This window comes from Mytilus edulis, chromosome 8 (genome assembly GCF_963676685.1).
Source record: "Mytilus edulis chromosome 8, xbMytEdul2.2, whole genome shotgun sequence".
In the NCBI taxonomy this organism is placed as follows: domain Eukaryota; kingdom Metazoa; phylum Mollusca; class Bivalvia; order Mytilida; family Mytilidae; genus Mytilus; species Mytilus edulis.
Genome location: NC_092351.1, coordinates 18,745,814 through 18,765,564, shown reverse-complemented (window position 1 = coordinate 18,765,564; position 19,751 = coordinate 18,745,814). Strand labels below are relative to the sequence as shown.

The window sequence follows — 19,751 nt, the reverse complement described above, 5'->3', positions numbered from 1 at the left end:
ATTATAACTGAATTTGTATTAACCATGATCAACATATAAGGTTTCCACCAAAAATCGTCTTAGGTTTTGTAGAATTCAAGTTGCTAAGTCCAAATATGTCTAAATAGTGTTTTGCTGTGTGTTTGGGTTTTTTTTTTTGGCAAGAGGAAAATGAGGGTCGAGATATCACAAAACATATTAAACCCCACTGCATATTAGCATATTAGTGCCTGTCTCAAATTAAGAGTCTCTGGTCTTTGTTGGTCTTGTATGATTTTTTATTTTATATGTTTTCAAGTTAAGTAAAAAGTCCATTATCACTGAACTATAGATATAGCAAGATGTGGTGTGAGTGCCAATGAGACAACTCTTCATCCAAGTAACGCATTTTTACTTAGGGGCCAGCTGAAGCAGGCCTTCAGGTGTGAGATATTCTCGCAGTGTTGAAGACCAATTAAATGCCTTTTGTTGTTTTCCGCGCTTTGGTTTGGGTAATTGTCTCTTTGACACACTTCAGAAGTCCATTCTGAATTTAGTTTTGGATTAGATTATGTTTGTAAAGTCTTTAGTTTTTTGCTATGTCTGTGAAAGTTTGAATTATGGGTTTTTAATGTTCCTACTGTATACTCTGGCTCTCTTTTCGTTTTAATGACATTCTTTATTGGAATAAGATGTAAAACAATGGAGTTTATCATTTTATTTCATTTTAATTGATCTTACATTTGAAAATATGTATACATGTTGATAAAATGTTAAAAAAAACAAGTATACCAAAAAAATGTTGTGTCATTCTTGACAATATGAAATGTATTAAATATTTACCTTAAAAAGACTTGATCTTCGTTTCAATATTTATAGTTGCTTTTTTATGATTTCAATATGACCCATTAGAATAACTTTACAATGTACAAATATAAAATATGTGTTATGTAAAATGTTGTTAAATTTACAATGAATGAACAATATGATGCTCATCAATATAGAATGTATTGTCACTTATCATGAACATGAAAGTCTGTATAAAATTAACAAAGAAAGATAACTCTACATATTTTGATAGATAAATTGATTCACTGTAAACAAAGATGGATTTTGTAATATATTTTTTCAAATACATGATGTCTTTCCTTTTTCACACTTACGATTATTGTGTATTAGTATGTAGAATTGGAAATAAATCACTTATTTGTATGAAAATTTGACGTGAGTATTTGTTTTGCATACGTGAAAACGAAATGGTAATGTAGCATATTATTATTCATATCCTTCATGTTTCCTACTATTTACACTCATACTTAAATGTATTATTGTTTCCTTTTGTTTCTGTCCATTTTGAGTTTTTTCATCGCTTTTATATCATAACTAGAAAGCAAAAATACATTTATTTTTTTCTGTGTCACTAAAACATTTTTTTAAGGAAAGCCGATTGAAAACCAACCAAACTATCTCAGGAACAGTTTTTTTCTTTAAGCCATGCATATTACTATTCTATATATTAGTTTTATATATTTAAGGTTGTTTTCGTAACCTTTTCCTTATAAGCCGAGATTCATGTAAGAAGATAACATAAATATAGAAAAAACAGTTATCGGCTATTATTACATTGCATTCAATGAATTACTGTGATTTCTCATTGAAATTAAAAAAAAAAGAGGATGATTTCACATATGAAATTAATTCGATTATTTCATTCCTCTGACGTCATACAACAAAAGATGTTATCAAGACTTTGTCGACAACTTCGCATTGAAGTACCTGGGAATGCATGGATAAATATATAGTTCCTTAAATTTTCTAACTTTAATCCACAAAAACATCTCATTGTTAATGTCAAAAAAAGTATAACTAATTAAAGAATTCAAATATCGAAAATTATTCAACTTGTGACCGACAAACACTTATAATAAAATGATGGGCTAAGTAAACGTTTTTTCGGTCACAAGTTTCTCTATTTGAATTCTTCGATTAGTTATTCTAAGAATATTATTGAATGATTGCAGGGTAAAAATAACAGGTTATTCAGCCAACATTTTAACAATTGTTACAATAGTTTTCAATTCACTGTAATGTGTTACATAAACATATAAGCAATAATAAACAAATACAAACAGAGAACATGTAAAATAGTCACCATGTGACTGTTGTCTGTGAAAACATAAATATACTTTTTTATACAAACAAACAACACATTTATCAAGCAGATGATTGCATTATTGACTTTGATTCTTTCAAGTTTGGATCATTTTAACTGAAAGTATTCGGGGGAAAGCTATATCGTCTACTTGCCCTTTTTCGGGGAAAATAGCATATATCTTATTGTTCTAAATGTAACTTTCACATATCACTCGATCAATATTCTATTAACTTCTTCATGCATTTCACTGAACAGGAAGTTTTCTCATTGATGTAAAAAAGTAAAAAAAAGATCTTAATGTTACCATACACAATGAGTAATATATTATTTAAGTACATTTGAAATAAAATTGAGGGCCAATATATTTTCAACACACCAAATAGCGATCCCTCAAAATCAAAACTCAAAAACTGTCAACTAAATGTGTACTAAATAATTGATCATCTCCTTAGTGGAAATGTACAGTCGAACATTAATTCGAAATTCTTGAAATCCGATCATCGAAACGTTTAAAAAAATGATGTAAATGTTCTGTAATTATTTAATTTAAAAATTCAAACTTTTCGAAGATTGATTGCGTTTTGGAGAAGATTTATTGTTCAAATGTTTATTTTAAGGGTTTGTGTACCTTTTAAGATGACACTCAGTATCTCAGTATAGATACAAGTGAGGGAAATCAAACACATACTTTCAAATTGACCTCAAAAGCTCCAATGCATCATCCTTGTCTCATTTTTCCAGTTTACAAATAAGTAAATGTCTTGTTTTATGCAAAAGGACACATGAAAAATGTGATGAATATGAAAATGTTTAAACACGAAACAAAATGAATTGAACCCTTATGGTAACAGTTCAAAATGTATAGGGAGACACGCTTGCATGCATGTGCAAAGTGAAATTGAACCCGAATTAAGTATAAGTGCTTTGTTATATATCAATTCATAGTAATGACTTTTTCCTTTCAAAAGAAATAAAAGGTTTATGAAATGCACCACTGGGAGGAAAATTTACATTAATGTTCTCTAACAAGACGCGAATGTTTTAAAAAACAAAAAATCTTATGTTTTATTATCGATCGGCGCCGTTAAATTAAGAAACGTTAAATCAATTTAAAAGACGAATTCGATTTTTTTTTCTTACTTTAAAACAATAGAAATCATGCATGATAAGTCAGTTCAAATGAGACCATAGTTCTGTATATTATTGTCTAAGTCGGATGAATTGAAAAAAATGCTAATGGAAAAAATCGTATCTGAATTTTGCAATGTTATTTACTATTTTGAAATGAAAAATGAAAATGAAATAGAAATGTACGTAAAATGATGCCCTTTTATGAAGTATTGCACTTTATAAAAATAATAGAAGTTAACACATTTTTTTTAACACCTAAGTCAAATTCACAAGAGTTCCAGTATAGAAATAAACATCAACTTTTATAAATTTGCATGCATACGTGTAATCAAATATATCATTAAAAAACTTATTCATTTTGCTTTCTTTCTTTAAATATGAATTTGAACTACAGCTTATATATATTTAAAACAATATATATAACAAGTCCAACACGTCTCTGTGTACCCATTTAAATTCACAAATTGAATTACACATGCCTCCTCAAAATGCATTATCCAAATGACTTTCATACAACTACATTCTATACTTATATGCATAAATATAAAACATCAATTGAATTCAAAGGTTGTCCTTTCGATCTATCTATCATTTTGTAAAGTGTAAACAGTACAGTACATTTATAAAACTCATGATAGTAATTCTGGTAACGTATATATACATGGATCATACATTTGCTTTAATAAACATTTTATGTTACAGTTTTGTATAAAAAAAATTATAAGTTTTTATGCGTCATTTTGATTTTTTCGACATTTTCCATCCAGTCTCTGTCACCTTTCTTTTTATGTAGTAATTAGTTGTAACACAGCTGCCTTTCAGAAAGATGTTATTAATGTTTTATGCATAACGATGAAACGTCTTTCTTAACTCTCAACTCATTTTTCTGATTCCTTTTCCTTTAAAATTTTATAAGCTTTTTGAATTTTTGTGAGTTTTTTCACCATAACGTTCACTTCATCCCTTTGAGTAGGTTCGTCAAGTAAAGTGTCCATACTTAGGCCACTCTTTTCTGAATCCAATCCTTCAACATCTTTTTTAAACTCATTGTACATTTTGTTTATCTGTAACGTAAGTGGTTGCATTTCATCCTTTTGTTTAAGATTTGGTTTTGATCCTTCTAGTAATAACCTAAAAAGAAGGATTAAAAATGACTATAGTGTAGTTAATATTTGAACAAATGAATAGTGAGAAAAACTCATAAAATATATCAGGCTTATATATGTGTACGCCAGATGACCATTTCGTCTACAAATTAAAGGACTCATCAATGACGATCGTATTCAAAAAGTTAACAAGCCAAAAAAGATCAAAATTAGAGAGCAATGAAGACAAGTACAATATGGAGTCAATGAACTTATCATTCCATCAAAATACAGATAGCAAGTTTGATATATATATGACATCCAGGATGAAGCAAATTAACATTTGATTTTGTTTCGTTATCAAAAAGGTGTAAGTCTGATTAGATATCAATACTTGGTGAAAATACAAATAAAAGTAACAGTAGTATACCGCTGTTCAAAATAAATAAATCGACAGAGAAAAAACAAATCCGGGTTACAAACTAAAAATGAGGGAAACGTATCAAATATGAAAGAACTACGACACAACAGAAACACAACACCAAATTGTAACACACACAGAAACGAACTACAATGTAACAATGGCCATTTTCCTGACTTGGTACAAACCTTTTATATTGTTGAATACTGGCGTTGACTTGTTGTAATTTAGCTATTGCCAATTCTTTCTCCTTTGTATCAAGTCCGCTAACTGAAATGGATCCAATTGAACCTCTGCCATGTTTAATGTGAGCTGATCCATCGAGTTGTGTAACTGTGCCGTGCATTTTCCCAATTTCGTTGGAAATATCTGTTACAGCTGTTCGTAATTGATGAATTTCTGATTCCTTTTCCTTGATTATCCTGAAAGAATCATAGATACAAAAGATAACAAACATTTACCAATGTTTTTTGTAATTTAATTCCCAATCCGCTATCGTGTGATGCCTAAATTTATTTACTTACCTTTTATCTAATTTTATGGGAGAAATACAACATGTGTCATAAGTAGAGTAGGATATGCTAATAAGTCTTTCGGAACACCGAAGATCACCCCCATTTTTGTTAGGGTAAGTTTGCTAAATCTTTAAGTTTTGTATGCTCGTTTTGTCGGTTTATGTTTTCCCACGGTGTTGCAAATTTGCAAGCAAAATATATGTTTGCGCTATATACTAAATATCAGAAATGAAAATATATTATTATAGACTACAAACCCATGAATACCCTTTTAATTTAGAGTGATGTTTTCTTGAAACCCTGTTCAAGATACTCGATTGAGCAATGTTTGGTCGGAAAGAGAATTAAACGAGTTGATGAAACTAAATTAATACATTCATAGGGCAAGAGTATATGATTATTTATTTAGTTTTCTTTTATCAACATTCAAATTCCTACATAAAATTAAAACAAAAACTAAACCTACAATTGAAGTCTATCATTACGATCCTGCAAAGTCTGTGCCTCATCCTCTATACTTGAAATATTCTTCATGAGTTCGTCAACACTCATCGCACCTGGGGAGCCTGATGATTCGTCGCCACTGTCTTCGTCTTTTTCTGTAATAGTCGTCATTTCTCTGTCATCACCTTCTCCACCACATAGTTTTTTGTGTAAACTAATTATAGCCGTTTTCAGTCGGGTTACTCCATCCATTATCATTTGTTCAAGAACGTCTTTTTCTTTCAATGTTCTGAAATAAAATGTATTTCATTATGTTCAAAAGTAGAACTTAGAACTTGTTTTTAGTAATACAAAAGTTACTATAAACATGCTGTTAATAGTTGTTACTATTTGTGCTTTTAAATTTTTATTGGACGTAATGCGTTTCTTTTAGAAATAGATTTCATGACTGAAGAACCTTTTGTTAAATTAGATTGGTTGGTTTTCGCAACGACATTACAAGACCTCAGTGGCCGAATGGTCTAAGTAGTTCGAGCCCAGCTTGTGCGGATGCACTCGACTAAAATCTTATTTGACTAGAATTGTCAGTTTTCCGAAGGTCGGTGGTTTTCTCCAGGCACTCCGGCTTCCACAACCAATAAAAACTGGTTGCTACGAAATAGCCTAAATGCGGTGCTTAAAAGTAGAGTAAAAACACCAAAACTTCAAAAAAGTATACTTTAATATCATATGATGACATATATTAACTTATATTTCTCTTTTTGACATATAAAAAGCCGATATTTTTCTTCATATGATGCGTTTATCTCAAGTAAATCTCCATCCTGTACGACGTTGAAAACTATACCTCTTTATGACTTACTTTTCGAGACTGACTTGCAGTTCACTTTCTATTTCTGATATTTTGCCCTCCATTCCTTTTTTCTGACTTCTAAATTTTTTTTCCATTATCTCGACTTGTTTACCTTTGGCTCTCGATGAAATTGGCTGTGTACCTTTAATTCTTTAATAGAAATTACAGGGTACTTATATTAAGACAAACGAGTAATTTAATTAACGAAGTTTGAGGAACATACAGTTAGTTCAGATACAAGATAAGACAATGAAAAGTTTCAGTGGAGCAATTTCAATATATCAAATTAACCTCTAGCATCCTTGTCTATACATGTAGGCGTATTGTTGATAGAAGGCAATTATACCTCATCTTTGATTTTTTTTTCAGTTTCTTTCTTAACCCAGTTGGTGGTAATATTCATATAATACTAAGTGTAAGTTCATGTTTGGATGCATTTGAAAGCGTTGGGCATCAATAAAGAGTATATATAGTTACTAGATGGGCTGATAAAAAACCTTAGATTTAGAATAACAGCATACCTGTCATGATCTTTCCGCAAGTCTGTCATGTGCTTCCGTAGTAGCTGGTTTTCGTCTGACAGCCTATGTACAGAACATGTATGTATTATGCTTTGTGTTATTTTTCACATTTTGATTAATCTCACGAATTGAATATTGAGTATATTCTTGCATGTTTGTGTGCAATATTTATTATATTTGTAGAATTAATTTCTTAAGTGTGTTTTCTGAGATTGTAGTATTCAATTCCCAAAATATCCATTTCAAGAAAAGAAATCATCAAAGATACCAGGCTCATACGTATGATCGATAGCCGCATCTTCATCAGTGCACTCGAATGAATTTAAGGTTATGTTCTCGTGCCTGTAATACTTGCCCTTATAGTATACAGTTAGGGTGTTGACTGTGGAAGAGCAGTCTACATATTCCGTTATATCAATAAAGTATATGTCTGTGTCATTTGGTCTCTTACGGAGAGTTGTCTCATTAGCAAGCATACTACCATCATTTTATATGTAGAGGATTCAAAATGACAATGATTCTCTATACATGTTTACAATGTATTACAATGGTGCATTTAATTGAGAAAACGAGGATCTTACATATCTTCAAAAAATCAGGAATGTAATACTTGAGATGGAACAAGTTTTACTGTGTGCATTTCTGTGTTTTGTTTTTTTTCTACATTGGGTATAGGGGAATGATTGAGATGGTTCAACATTTTATGAAAATAAAACGTGCCACGTTATAATTTAAGTCAAGGTGTTTAGTACCACCTTAAGTATTTTGTCATCATCATTCATTGCTGCTTATTATATGATTAAAGCTGAATAAAAGGTATTATCTGAAGCGTACATAATCTAAAAACTATTTCATTAATTTACCTCATAATTTCGGTGTGTTGAGCTGCTCTCTGTCTGTTCAGTTCCTTTTCAAACTGCTTTAGCCGTTTAATGACGTCTGAAAAATTTGAATCATCAAAGTCTTTCATTTTAACGACTGTGCTTGAACGTCCTTGAATTGACAACATGGTGACGTCCTTAGACTCGCTGCCTTTTTGGGGCTTAAGATGAACAAATAGTTTTCCTACAGCTCTGTTTACACTTTTAACATCTTCAATATGTACAGTTGCTGCATATCGTCTAAAATAGAAAAATATTTTGTAGTATGCGTCTATCAACAAAGTGAAGTAGTCAGCATAGAGCCAGCTTAATTAATTGTGATTTATACATGCAGTTGTTTAAATCTTTGTTATTTGGATTTGGTCGATAATTGTTCTATATCTCCTTTTTCTAATGTTATCTTGTGATTTATTGTTCTTTGAAAATAGAATAATAAATGGTAGTCTTTGGTTAACGGAGTATGTATTAATCGTCTCATAGGGATCTGGGTTGATAGAATTATAAAATCAACTTATGTCTTAAGATTTTTAGAAGTCAGTTTCTTTTCAGAATATATATATATATATATATATAACGATTAAAAAGAGATGGAGCAGTACTACTAAGCAATAGAGGGAAAGAACCACTCAGACACAAACGCCAAAGTATATCACTGTACTAAAGCCATTAGGATCAAAAAGCTTTTTTTTTCGTATTAAAGAAATGTATGTGATTTAAGACACAAAGTAGTTTAGGTTCTATGCCAGATGTTTTTGTCATTAATCTATTAAGTCTGACGCATGTAAGTCTGAAAACGAAAACAAAATCACCAAAATCCCATATGCTTTCAAGCATACGTAATTACATTAATTTATTCAATTAAAAAAATTTCTTCATAATTATGTCCCAGATGACTGGACATTGGCGGTAAATTTCACTAGTTTTGTTATAGCTGTCATCAATCATAAATCTTGAATGAATAAGACTGAAAGACAATCTGATTCGACACGCAGATAAGAAAACCCAATACAAAGAACAACCTGCATTTTCAAGTAGACGCTCTGATAATTGCATAATGCAGAGTATTGAATTTATGTCTTTCTTTTCACAAAGTTTAATCAATTAAGGTTATGTAAAAATTTCCAAGTCATGTTCATTCATAACTATTGTTTAAGATTATTAGTCAGCTACTCTTGATTTTTAATTGTTACGCTGCAGATGTTTCACTTTGTGATAGTTTTTTTTTTTTTTTTTTTGTTGACCTTATTTTAAAGCTCTTGTTTATTTGTTCACAAGAGTATATAACATAGCATAAATTGTCCTTGACTTATAAGCACTAAAGAAGAGTTTTACATTGCTTCATTAGAAAGAGCCAATGGGTACAGTTATACAACATGTACCAAATTTTAGGGAAAAACGACTTATTCAAAATCGTTTTAGTTGTAGAAAAATAGATATGTGTTTAAGAAGGCCTAGAACCCTTTCGTTGTCAAGTAGAAACGAAACGTTCTAGTTGTATTATTTGTATAAAATTCTAATTCTTAGAGCAGATGACCGCCAGTACTTCTTTTTATATTTACTTACGCAGGAGGCTTCGTCTCTGATCGGTGAGTTACTGCTGTCGGAGCACGGCTTCTATTTTCTTTTTTCTCGTCATCATCAAGTGCATCGAGGTCTAGAAGAGGTTGTGGTTTCGCCGATGGAGACTGCAAAATAAGATTTGAATGAAAACTTGTTTCTTTTCTGCCATCCTAGTGTTTTTTCTTGGTGTTGTTGGTTGTTCGAAAGAACATTTTTTGTATGAAGCAATAACATTTTTCGTTTGTTTGTACATTTGGACTTTGTTATTGTGAGCTCTAAGACTTGATGTCATGAATTTTGCATTTTATTAGGATCCATTACGATTGTGGCTAACCAATCAAATTAGGAATTCTTATATAACATAACTTTAATCTAAATATTGTAGTCCAACCATTGATAGTGAGCTTGTGTCATCCCTGCAGCGAACATCCTTAAAGACCATTATATTATCAGTTTTAGGTAGATTTAATTTATCATTATTTTAGTTGCGGTGTTGCCCTGTTTTGAATATACTATTGTATATATCTATATTCAAAAAATACTTACAGAGAGAAATTCTTTCTTCATTCCAACAAAAAGTCCTTTAACATTTTTGAACAAACCCTCTTTCTTTAAAGCTTTTTCCAATCCTACAAGTGTTTGTTTGACTTCAAGGGCAGACCCTTCATCATTCTGAATCTACAATATTATATAACACAATGTATTTTGTCAATATCCGGAGTTGTTTAATTCAAATCAATTGGGGAAGGATAAGAGCAGAAGCAGTTGTATGGTGTTTCAAGTTATAATAGTTATAAAAGGTACCAGGATTATAACTTAGTACGCCAGATGCGCGTTTCGTCTACATAAGACTCATCAGTGACGCTCATATCAAATATGTATAAAGCCAAACAAATAGAAAGTTGAAGAGCATTGAGGATCCAAAATTCCAAAAAGTTGTGCCAAATACGGCTAATGTAATCTATGCCTGGGATAAGAAAATCCTTAGTTTTTCGAAAAATTCAAAGTTTTGTAAACAGGAAATTTATAAAAATGACCACATTATTGATATTCATGTCAACACCTTAGTGTTGACTACTAGGCTGGTGATATAACTATTTCTTACTTTTGTCTTACAAAACAATTGTACTACTTAGTCGAAACCGATACTGGTATTCTTTATTTCTTCCCAATAGCCAGTGCTTTTTTTATGACATGATTTATATGCAATATTAAATTTTAATTTCGTTATATCATACACAGAGTACATGTTTTTAATATTAAGGTAGAAACACCGTTTTATAAAGTTTTTAAAAACAAACACTATCATACACAATATAGTTGGTCAATAGAACAGTAATGTTGCTTTTGAAGTCGAGACTTAGCCTTCAAACTGGTAAGGCTATTGCAGATTATTGAAAAGACTATTTGAATGATTGCCTATAGTACATAAGATAATTAGCAAACACATAAAAATGCATTAAATATAACAACGATTAAAGTCAAACCTTATCAACCGCCTCTTGAAATGCTTCAAACTCTTGTGAAACAACTTTGGAATTTAACGACTTCTTTTTGGAGAGAAGCTGAGCTACATTTAACTGTAACTGTTGTACTTTGGATTTATAATTTGCCATCTGAAAAAATAAAATTTTCAAAAATAATTTGCTTACTTGTGAACGTACATGTAAGTAATAAATGAAAACAATAATTTGAAAACAGAGCCTTTTAAAGATGAAAAACTGTGAATGATCGTCATGTGCTGATGGATCTGTAGATTGGATTATTTTCCTCAGATGTTGATTTAGTAGTACCCCCTGTCAATAAGTGTAAATGATTAAATCTAATAATCAAATAAATTGTTAACCGAAAACCGAAAAGTGAAATATGAAAACGAACTTAACGATCCGGATAAATGAGTGAATTCTATTCGGCTAGATCACAGCTGGTAACTGTCAACCTGTGTTTGTCCCGTAAATTCAACTAAGATCATTTGTGTTTGTTAATGGCATAAACCTTATTAGGCAGATGACCTTAGTTTAATATCATGTTTATCATATGACACCGCTGTTTACTATTAACATGGAACTTCATTGACCAATCATTAGCGAATGCCTGATAAAGCACGTACAGAAATCCATTTAGCAAATCGGACATTTCTACACATCAAAGTATTAATTGAAAACCATGAAGGTCATATGTATGCCCCTTAAAATATAAAGTATTGACTTTTTGAACTTTTTAGTCTATATAAATCAATGTAAACAGACAAACAATCTTGATACTCTTCAAAACTTCTAGATGGTTTTGCGGGAATGACCTCTAAAATGAACAGCCATTTGGTCCGTGGCCATCGACAATTTCTGTACTAAAAAAAGACATCAGAGAGATAGGGTAAGTGAATAAGACAGCAATCCATTTTGACTATAAGAAAAGACATCTGAAGGTCAACATAGTACTGTTTTCAACGATACATTCGTGGGTGTATACAATTAATATAAAAATAAGATGTGGCATGGTTGCCAGAGACTACATGACGACGATATAAACATTTATAGAACACCACATTGAGCAAAACCCATATTGTATAAGATATAAAAGTTTAGATATTTTTAAATATCTAACAATTAAAAATAAATAAATAATAACGTCATTGGATATGCTAAAAACAACCAACAAAAAGAATTTAAACGGACAACAATCAACGACTACCAATGGATTACAGGCATCTTTCGGAAAACACTAACATCCAGTATAAGGTTTTAACATGTTTGTGCTAAATCCACCTAGCATCGGGCAGTGACGTTTAGCCCAAAATAATAAACAGCTAGGTTGAAATTTAAACATTTGAAATTTTTCGTAAAAAATAATGCAGTGATTACTAAAGATTTCTCTACAAACGTAATGCATTGTGTAGGTACAATGTACTAACAACTCATTATTCATTTTGTATGATTAAATACAAACGTGTACTTTAAACAAGTAACCATATGAAATAAGACAAACTTTGAAAATTTGAGTACAGGTTAAAAACAAATCTTCTTGTAAATGCCCGAATAATTATATGGCCTTATTAGTATTTAATTGATTAGTGGAAACGTATTGTTTTAACTTGGAATATTTCCATTTTACCATTGTCTTGTTGACTATTGTTCTTTCTATTACCTCCCATGTCATGCATGTGCATGATGAAATAGGGTTTATAATATATTTAAAAGACGATTGTCGGCATAGGTCAATGAGACAGCAACAAAACGACAAAAACCACCAAGATACATCTGAAGGTCAAGACAGTCTTCAATGAAAATAAAACATGGTTCAAACCATAATTGAATAAATTGCTGTAATGGTAATACTGTTACTTTAAAAAAAAAAAAGAAGCCATTAAATGAATTCATCACACTTTCGTTGAAAAGAGGTATGAACTTTTAATCGATTTTATCATTAAAAATGCAATAAAATGATCATGGGATTTTTTTTTAAAGACCTCCTTCTAAGACGAACAATCTACCTGATACTGATAGTATGTCAGCATATGCATCTTAATAAGACATATTGTTAAACACTAAGAAGTCTTGTTACACGATAAGAAAACTATTCGCCAGAGTTCAAGTGACGAAAACATAAACTATTATTCATGTTATCGTACATGAATGCCTCAAAACAAAATTTGCTTATTATATGAATAAACAAACCATGTTCACTATATAAGAATCAGAAGATGAGGTATGCCGGACTGACAATGATACAATTGTCCACCAGAGTGAATATAAGTAACACGTATGCTGATGTATAACTGAAATAAATAACAGATCGCAGTTCTAAAATACAGTGATGGTTTACATTTGTTATTTAAAATATTTTATTATTCTTTTTCTATGATGTTTTTCTTGGTATTATAACTTCAATGTTAGAAGGCTAGTGATCACTGACGATGATATATCATGCCACTTGGCCACCGACGCCCCTCGTTTGCTATAGAGTCATGTACTTCTTGCATATTTACTTTACTTTAAAAATGAAGGAATATTCGTTTTTATCGGTCGTCCCACTGTCTATATCACTCTGTTCAGCTCTTAATATTATTCCGTATCATGTCTTTGTGACGTCAAATACGTTGACCCAGCCTTAATAACTTTGACCCGGACATATCAGCGACGTCATAATGTTTGAACCGACATTAATAACTTTGACCCGAACTTATCAAGTCATCTTTTGTGTGCTGGTGAAACAAAGAAAACACTTCTGAAACACGCAAATATAGCCCGATAAATCGATTATCAGATTATCTGCATATTGATATTGTAAAATATCAGCTGCTTGAAATTATATGAAGGTTTTTTGATCTCGTTCGCTACGCTCACTCGACAAAGAGCTTCATATTATGTCTCGCAGCTGATATTTTACGATATCAACATGCAGATAACCTGATAATCAGTACATATTACTACATGCTAGTATGACTGTTTTAAAATAATGGTTATAGATATATAATTACAAGTGCACAAATAAAAAAAATTGTAAGGGCTCCACGGAACCCGGTGTCTCGCCTACTTTTGCTGTAAATCGCAGGCTCAACAAAAATGAGGAAACAAATCAATAAAAATATTCCTCTTGATACTATCGTTTGATTGTAATAAGCTTCTGTCCAAGTTTGGTAAAAATCCAGGATAGTTTTTTAATCTAATAAATGTTTTAAAAACTTTAACTGCAGACTGTATATAATGTTAACTGGAAGAAAATCTAAGTACATTTATAAGTAAAATACGGAAAAAATGGATTTATTTTTTTACAAAATTTACTTCTGGATACTATCTTATGATCGTAAACAAGCTTCTGTCCAAGTTTGGTACAAACCAAGGATACTTTAAGAAAGTTATTAAGATTTTAAAAACTTTAACCACAGAGTGAATGTAATGTTTCCCCGCAGAAAAACTAAGTCCATTTAAAAGTAAAATACGGAAAAAATGGATTTATTTTTTTACAAAATTTACTTCTGGATACTTTCTTATGATCGTAAACAAGCTTCTGTCTAAGATTGGTACAAACCCAGGATAGTTTAAGAAAGTTATTAAAATTTTAAAAAACTTTAACCACAGAGTGAATGTAATGTTTCCCTGCAAAAAAACTAAGTCCATTTATAAGTAAAATACCGAAAAAATGGAATTTTATTTTTACAAAATTTACTTCTGGATACTATCTTATGATCATAAACAAGCTTCTTTCCAAGCTTGGTAGAAATCCAGTATAGTTTAAGAAAGTTATTAAAATTTCAAAAACCTTAACCACAGAGTGAATATTTGTGGACGACGCCGACGACGCCGACGACGACGGAATGTAGGATCGCTTAGTCTCGCTTTTTTTTTACTAAAGTCGAAGGCTCGACAAAAATGGTGATGTATAAAACATGAATAATACATGTTGAAAGTCATAAATATAAAAAAAATTGACTGACCTTTGAAGATGTTGAAAGCTTGGAAAGCCTACTGTTATCATGTATAAGTAAAAAATTATGTTTTGATTCTGCCATTTTGAATTAATTTCTTCTAATTTTCTTAATTCACTATAATAATAAATCACTTTTATTCACTTTAACACTGTATCTACTAATAACATAAAAAGTTACACAAATGTATATAGTTGCTTTTGTTAACCTTTAACCAACGGCGAGCTAACAAAAGGTCTAGCCAAGCAGTAAAAGTTGAAACCTGAGTATCTTGTTTCTTTTGTTTAAAGATAAAACTACAGACAATGTAAATGTCACTTTATTAACCATTAGAGTTACAAGGTTTGCGACCTTCGTACATGTATTGATTAAAAGCAAGAACAGAATACGAAGTTGTTCCTGTTCGTTAGTTACACAATATATTATATCATCCATTTGTCAAAACTATTATACGATATTGTACTTTCATATTTTTATATACGCAATGACTAAATGGTTATAAGAGCGTAATTATTTGTTTACATTTTACCGGCAAAAGATGGTACTCAGAATAGATTCCTATACGGTTTCTGATTGGATGATAAAGGATTGGAATTACATTAAATCAAAAGCTTATCCAATTGGGTTGAAAAATTGCCGAAAATCATATTCACATTTTACGAAGCATAGGATATATCTTCCATTCACGCACGTCGGAGCCATTAAAATATGGCCTTTTCATTAAGCGAAAAAAAAATAGACGATCTTTTTCAACTGTATTTTAAGTCAATTTGAGCCGCATGACCCTATATATTCTTTTGGTTGTAATGCAACATTGGCATTTCTTGTAACAGGAAAAGCTACCCGTTTTCCTTAGTTTGTGTAGTCTTCGAGGAAAAAAAATACGGAACACTAGTGGTACCCTATGGAAAATGCATTACAAATAATAGCGCTCTTGTAACCAAATGATTGATTTTAAATTATCAAAATTAGCCTTTATATCGATTCTTATGTAATACAGTCCGAATTATACAATCACCTATTTGAAAGTTTATTTACTAATTAAGCAAAAAGATGTATCTAAGAGATCTTTTAGAGAAAAAGCTTAACTTGATATAAGAGTAGGTTTTTTTTTTTAATATCAATATAGTCTAAGAAGTAAGGGAGAGTGAAAGACCATTGATATTCTGAACACATTCCTAATCAACACTGCTGATTTTCTGCCGTGTTGAATTCGTATTGTTGGACTTTTGCTGTTTTCTGGTCTTTGGTCGGATTGTTGTCTCTTTGTCACATTTCCCGTTTTTATTCTCAATTTTATCTCTAACTGATATCAACAATCTATCATATTTTTGTAGATTATTTATCTTAGAAACCAGACACCAATCCTGTTTACTTGGATTTGAGTATATTGTGCACAGTATTTATATTGGTCTTAATGATCTAATCGATTGAAGCGCAGTGAATGTGAAGTATGCATGTTGATGAGCCAATCCATTTCCATCTCCGTTTAGTATTACAGATTGTATCTTATATTGTGCTGTTAAGCCACTAATGATGGTTGGGTGCGGGATGGTCGTTTCCTCATTTGAATTGAGTTAATTGTTAAGAACAACTAGCAGACCGATGAAAAAATATACGATCCTTGATACTATGTACCATCAAAGCTGGTTGGTGTTTTTTCGTTGTTTTTTCTTTTTTTTTATAGAGGGGCAGGGGAGAGATATGGTGTTTTTTCGTAACTGTTGCCTTATTGATGTAAACCTTATAATAAATCTCGTTAAATTTTAATTTATGTTTCCAACTAAGAAATTGTGTTTTGAACTTCAATGAATTGAACTGTAAAAAATGTACTTGGATACATTCTCTATGTATATAGCTGGAAAACATGTAATATGTATTTACTTGACATATTCCATAAATCACCGAAACCAAATTATATTTATTTGTTTATTTTTCTTTATTGTCTCTACACTCGAAAAATTTTAAATGCTTATTTATTATTATGCACTGCTCCGAAACAAATTAGCAAATAAATATTTTAAGTGTGAGGGCTCAAATTTCATTTTATTGAAAGCAAACTAAATTAATGACTGTTCAAAAGAACTAACGACGTACCGTCAATAAAATACAACGGAATTATAACTTTCTCTTGTCAGCAAAGAATAATTGATTTTTACAGTTTTTTAACAAGTCTTAGATTGGATTTACGAATAATTTTGAGTTATATACTTTTTTTTTGTATTTGTCTTTTATAGAGAATATGCAGTATACCACTGATGAAATACATTACATATTTAATTAGTATTGATTTGTTTTCAAGATTCAAGATTCGATATTTCACAAACACCATAAAGTTACAATGGTACAAAGAAATTCATCAAAAGTTATAACATAACACAAACACACATGACAAGATGAGATGAAAATATGATGGAGTCATTCAAAAATAATAATTGCAAGCACAATGAAAGGTTCACTCCTAAGTGTTATTACGTTTCAACATTCAACCATATAAACATTTACTTTATATTGTATATACTAGTACGTGTTCGGTATACGTATTGAATGCATTTTCCAGTTTAAAGTATATTGAAATTGTTCGTTAGATATATCTTTTATCCATAAAATGGAAAATGGAAATGGGGGAATGTGTCAAAGCGACAACAACCCAATCATAGAGCAGACAGCAGCCGACGGCAACCAATGGGTCTCCAATATAGCGAGAAACTCACGCACCAGGAGACGTCCTTCACCTGGCCCCTATACAAATATGTATGCTCAGTCTAGGTCAGTGATAATGGACGTCATACTAAACTCCGATTTATACACTAGATACTGAAGTTAAATATCATACAAGACTAACAAAGGCCAGAGGCTCCTGACTTGAGACAAGCGCAAAATTGCGGCGGGGTTAAACATGTGTTTTGAGATCTTAACCCTCCATCCTCTAGCCAATGTAGAAAAAAACCAAACGCACAATAAAGATATTAATACAACAGAAAGTATTGTCACAAAATATTAACTTGATCGGACCGAAGTTTATATGTTGACAAGTTTTCTAACTGGTAGTGCTTAGTTACCTTGACTGTCTGGTAATTATATATAAATCATTGCACGATCGGTACTTGAGAAGTTTTATAGAAATCTTTACATTTTATAGCTTTTATTGTCTTTATACCTTGACCTTTGACATCTAATGACTTAACAAGCCATTTATCATAAAAATATGAGAATATATAGGAATTAGAAAAAAACACTAACATAAATATGAAGGAATGTGGTGTGATTGCCAATGATACTGACTTAGTGATTTATTGTCGAACCGAATGTTGTCTAGTTCTACATGGCTTTTCATTTGTCTGTATTGTTGGGTCGCTGAATCACTGGTGGATATTCAAAAGCTTTTAACGTTTGCATTTATATTTAGAAGTTCAACGTTTTCTTGTGGAGATGTTTTGATTATATTTTATTTCATGATTTTTGTACAGATATTTATATTACATTTGGGTAAAATTGCTTTATTTATTGGTATACATAAATAAGAAAATATTTGTATTTAGTCATTCGTAACGTTTGAAATTGGGATATTATAATTATATTCTCTTTTAGTGTTTTTCTAATTCCTAATTTCAGTAAGCATGTATACGTTTTCCCGGGAAATCCGATTGTGTAATAATATTTTAGCATTCAATTGTCCGAATTTTCATCTATGTAAGTGAAATAACAAACATTGCATAGAAAACCGTCTAAAACTTTTTTGAAATATAATTTCAAAAAAATTTATCACTATATTGCAACACATGATTATAAAGTAGACGTTAAGAAATTCCTTCAAGATGAATATAGATAGAAAAAGTTGTGGTATGAGTGCCAATGAGACAACTCTTCATCCAAGTCAAAATTTGGAAAAGTAATTCATTATAGGTCAAAGTACGGCATTCAACACGGAGCCTTGGCTATATATATAAACAAGTATAAATTGAAAACTACGTTCAAACCTATGATTGCGTTGGAATATATATATATATATTTAGCTTTCATTCACAGTGGCATGTGTAACATGTGTAAGATTCAATTTTCGTTTTATATCATATTTATCTCTTATACAGCAGACTGCAATTTCATTCCCTTTGCGTTTTGTAATAAAAGGATATGAAAAAGAATAATATTTTACTAACGACAGCAACAGTTGACGTTCATAAAGATCATAAAAGGCAATTTCTGTTATAGCTTAAAATTTACAGGTACAGTGTCACTGTATTTTATATGCTACTTTTTTTTATCTTTATAAGTATTCATGCATTCAATGACTTTAACGAGATTACCAATACTTATGTGTCCGTTTTTTCTTTCAATAATCATTAATCATATATGATAATCCGGTTTTACTTAATTATCCTTCACGAAATATCGTGCACTCTTTGTCACTTTAATAGGTTTTGGTTTCAATTAATAGGAGTAGATATTCCCGTGTCTTGTTTCTAACTGAATCAAATATTATTATCTGACTGCTTCATATTCATTTATTATTATTTTTTCAACGTACACCAAGATCAAAAGTGATTACCGACTTGAGTGTAATCTATTATATCAATATTATAATAATCATCTAAAATTGAATAAACCAATAAAGTATTATTTTTATGGTTAGAGTTATGTCCCTTCTAACATTAGGATTTCATAAACAATATGTGTACTCATCATAAATGTTTTATACATTTTATCACCCGAAGGCCTATTTCAGTTTTAACTTATAGTGTGTATACCTTGATTCGTTAAAATCATATTTTGGATAATAATTATGTCTTCTATACTAAACG

The 19,751-nt window shown here is 30.8% G+C and overlaps 1 protein-coding gene across 11 annotated transcripts in view; it reads right to left on the bottom strand.

Annotated features, from left to right (window-relative positions):
* Window positions 1-661: 661 nt before the first annotated feature.
* Window positions 662-19,751, bottom strand: part of LOC139485000 (uncharacterized) — a 54,805-nt gene continuing 35,715 nt past the window's right edge. For 4 of the 11 annotated variants that reach the window (XM_071269083.1, XM_071269087.1, XM_071269084.1 and 1 more), the window contains exons 2-10: window positions 11,012-11,140; window positions 10,071-10,202; window positions 9,528-9,649; window positions 7,947-8,204; window positions 7,084-7,146; window positions 6,572-6,712; window positions 5,732-5,998; window positions 4,939-5,172; window positions 662-4,375 (exon numbers count right to left, since the gene is read on the bottom strand). In XM_071269083.1, coding sequence (XP_071125184.1) covers window positions 4,123-4,375; window positions 4,939-5,172; window positions 5,732-5,998; window positions 6,572-6,712; window positions 7,084-7,146; window positions 7,947-8,204; window positions 9,528-9,649; window positions 10,071-10,202; window positions 11,012-11,140 — 1,599 coding nt within the window. In that variant the 3' untranslated portion in view covers window positions 662-4,122. Of the gene's footprint in view, window positions 4,376-4,938; window positions 5,173-5,731; window positions 5,999-6,571; window positions 6,713-7,083; window positions 7,147-7,946; window positions 8,205-9,527; window positions 9,650-10,070; window positions 10,203-11,011; window positions 11,141-14,958; window positions 15,180-19,751 lie in introns of those variants that run through there. The other 7 variants (XR_011655225.1, XR_011655227.1, XR_011655224.1 and 4 more) reach the window with 5 other exon arrangements.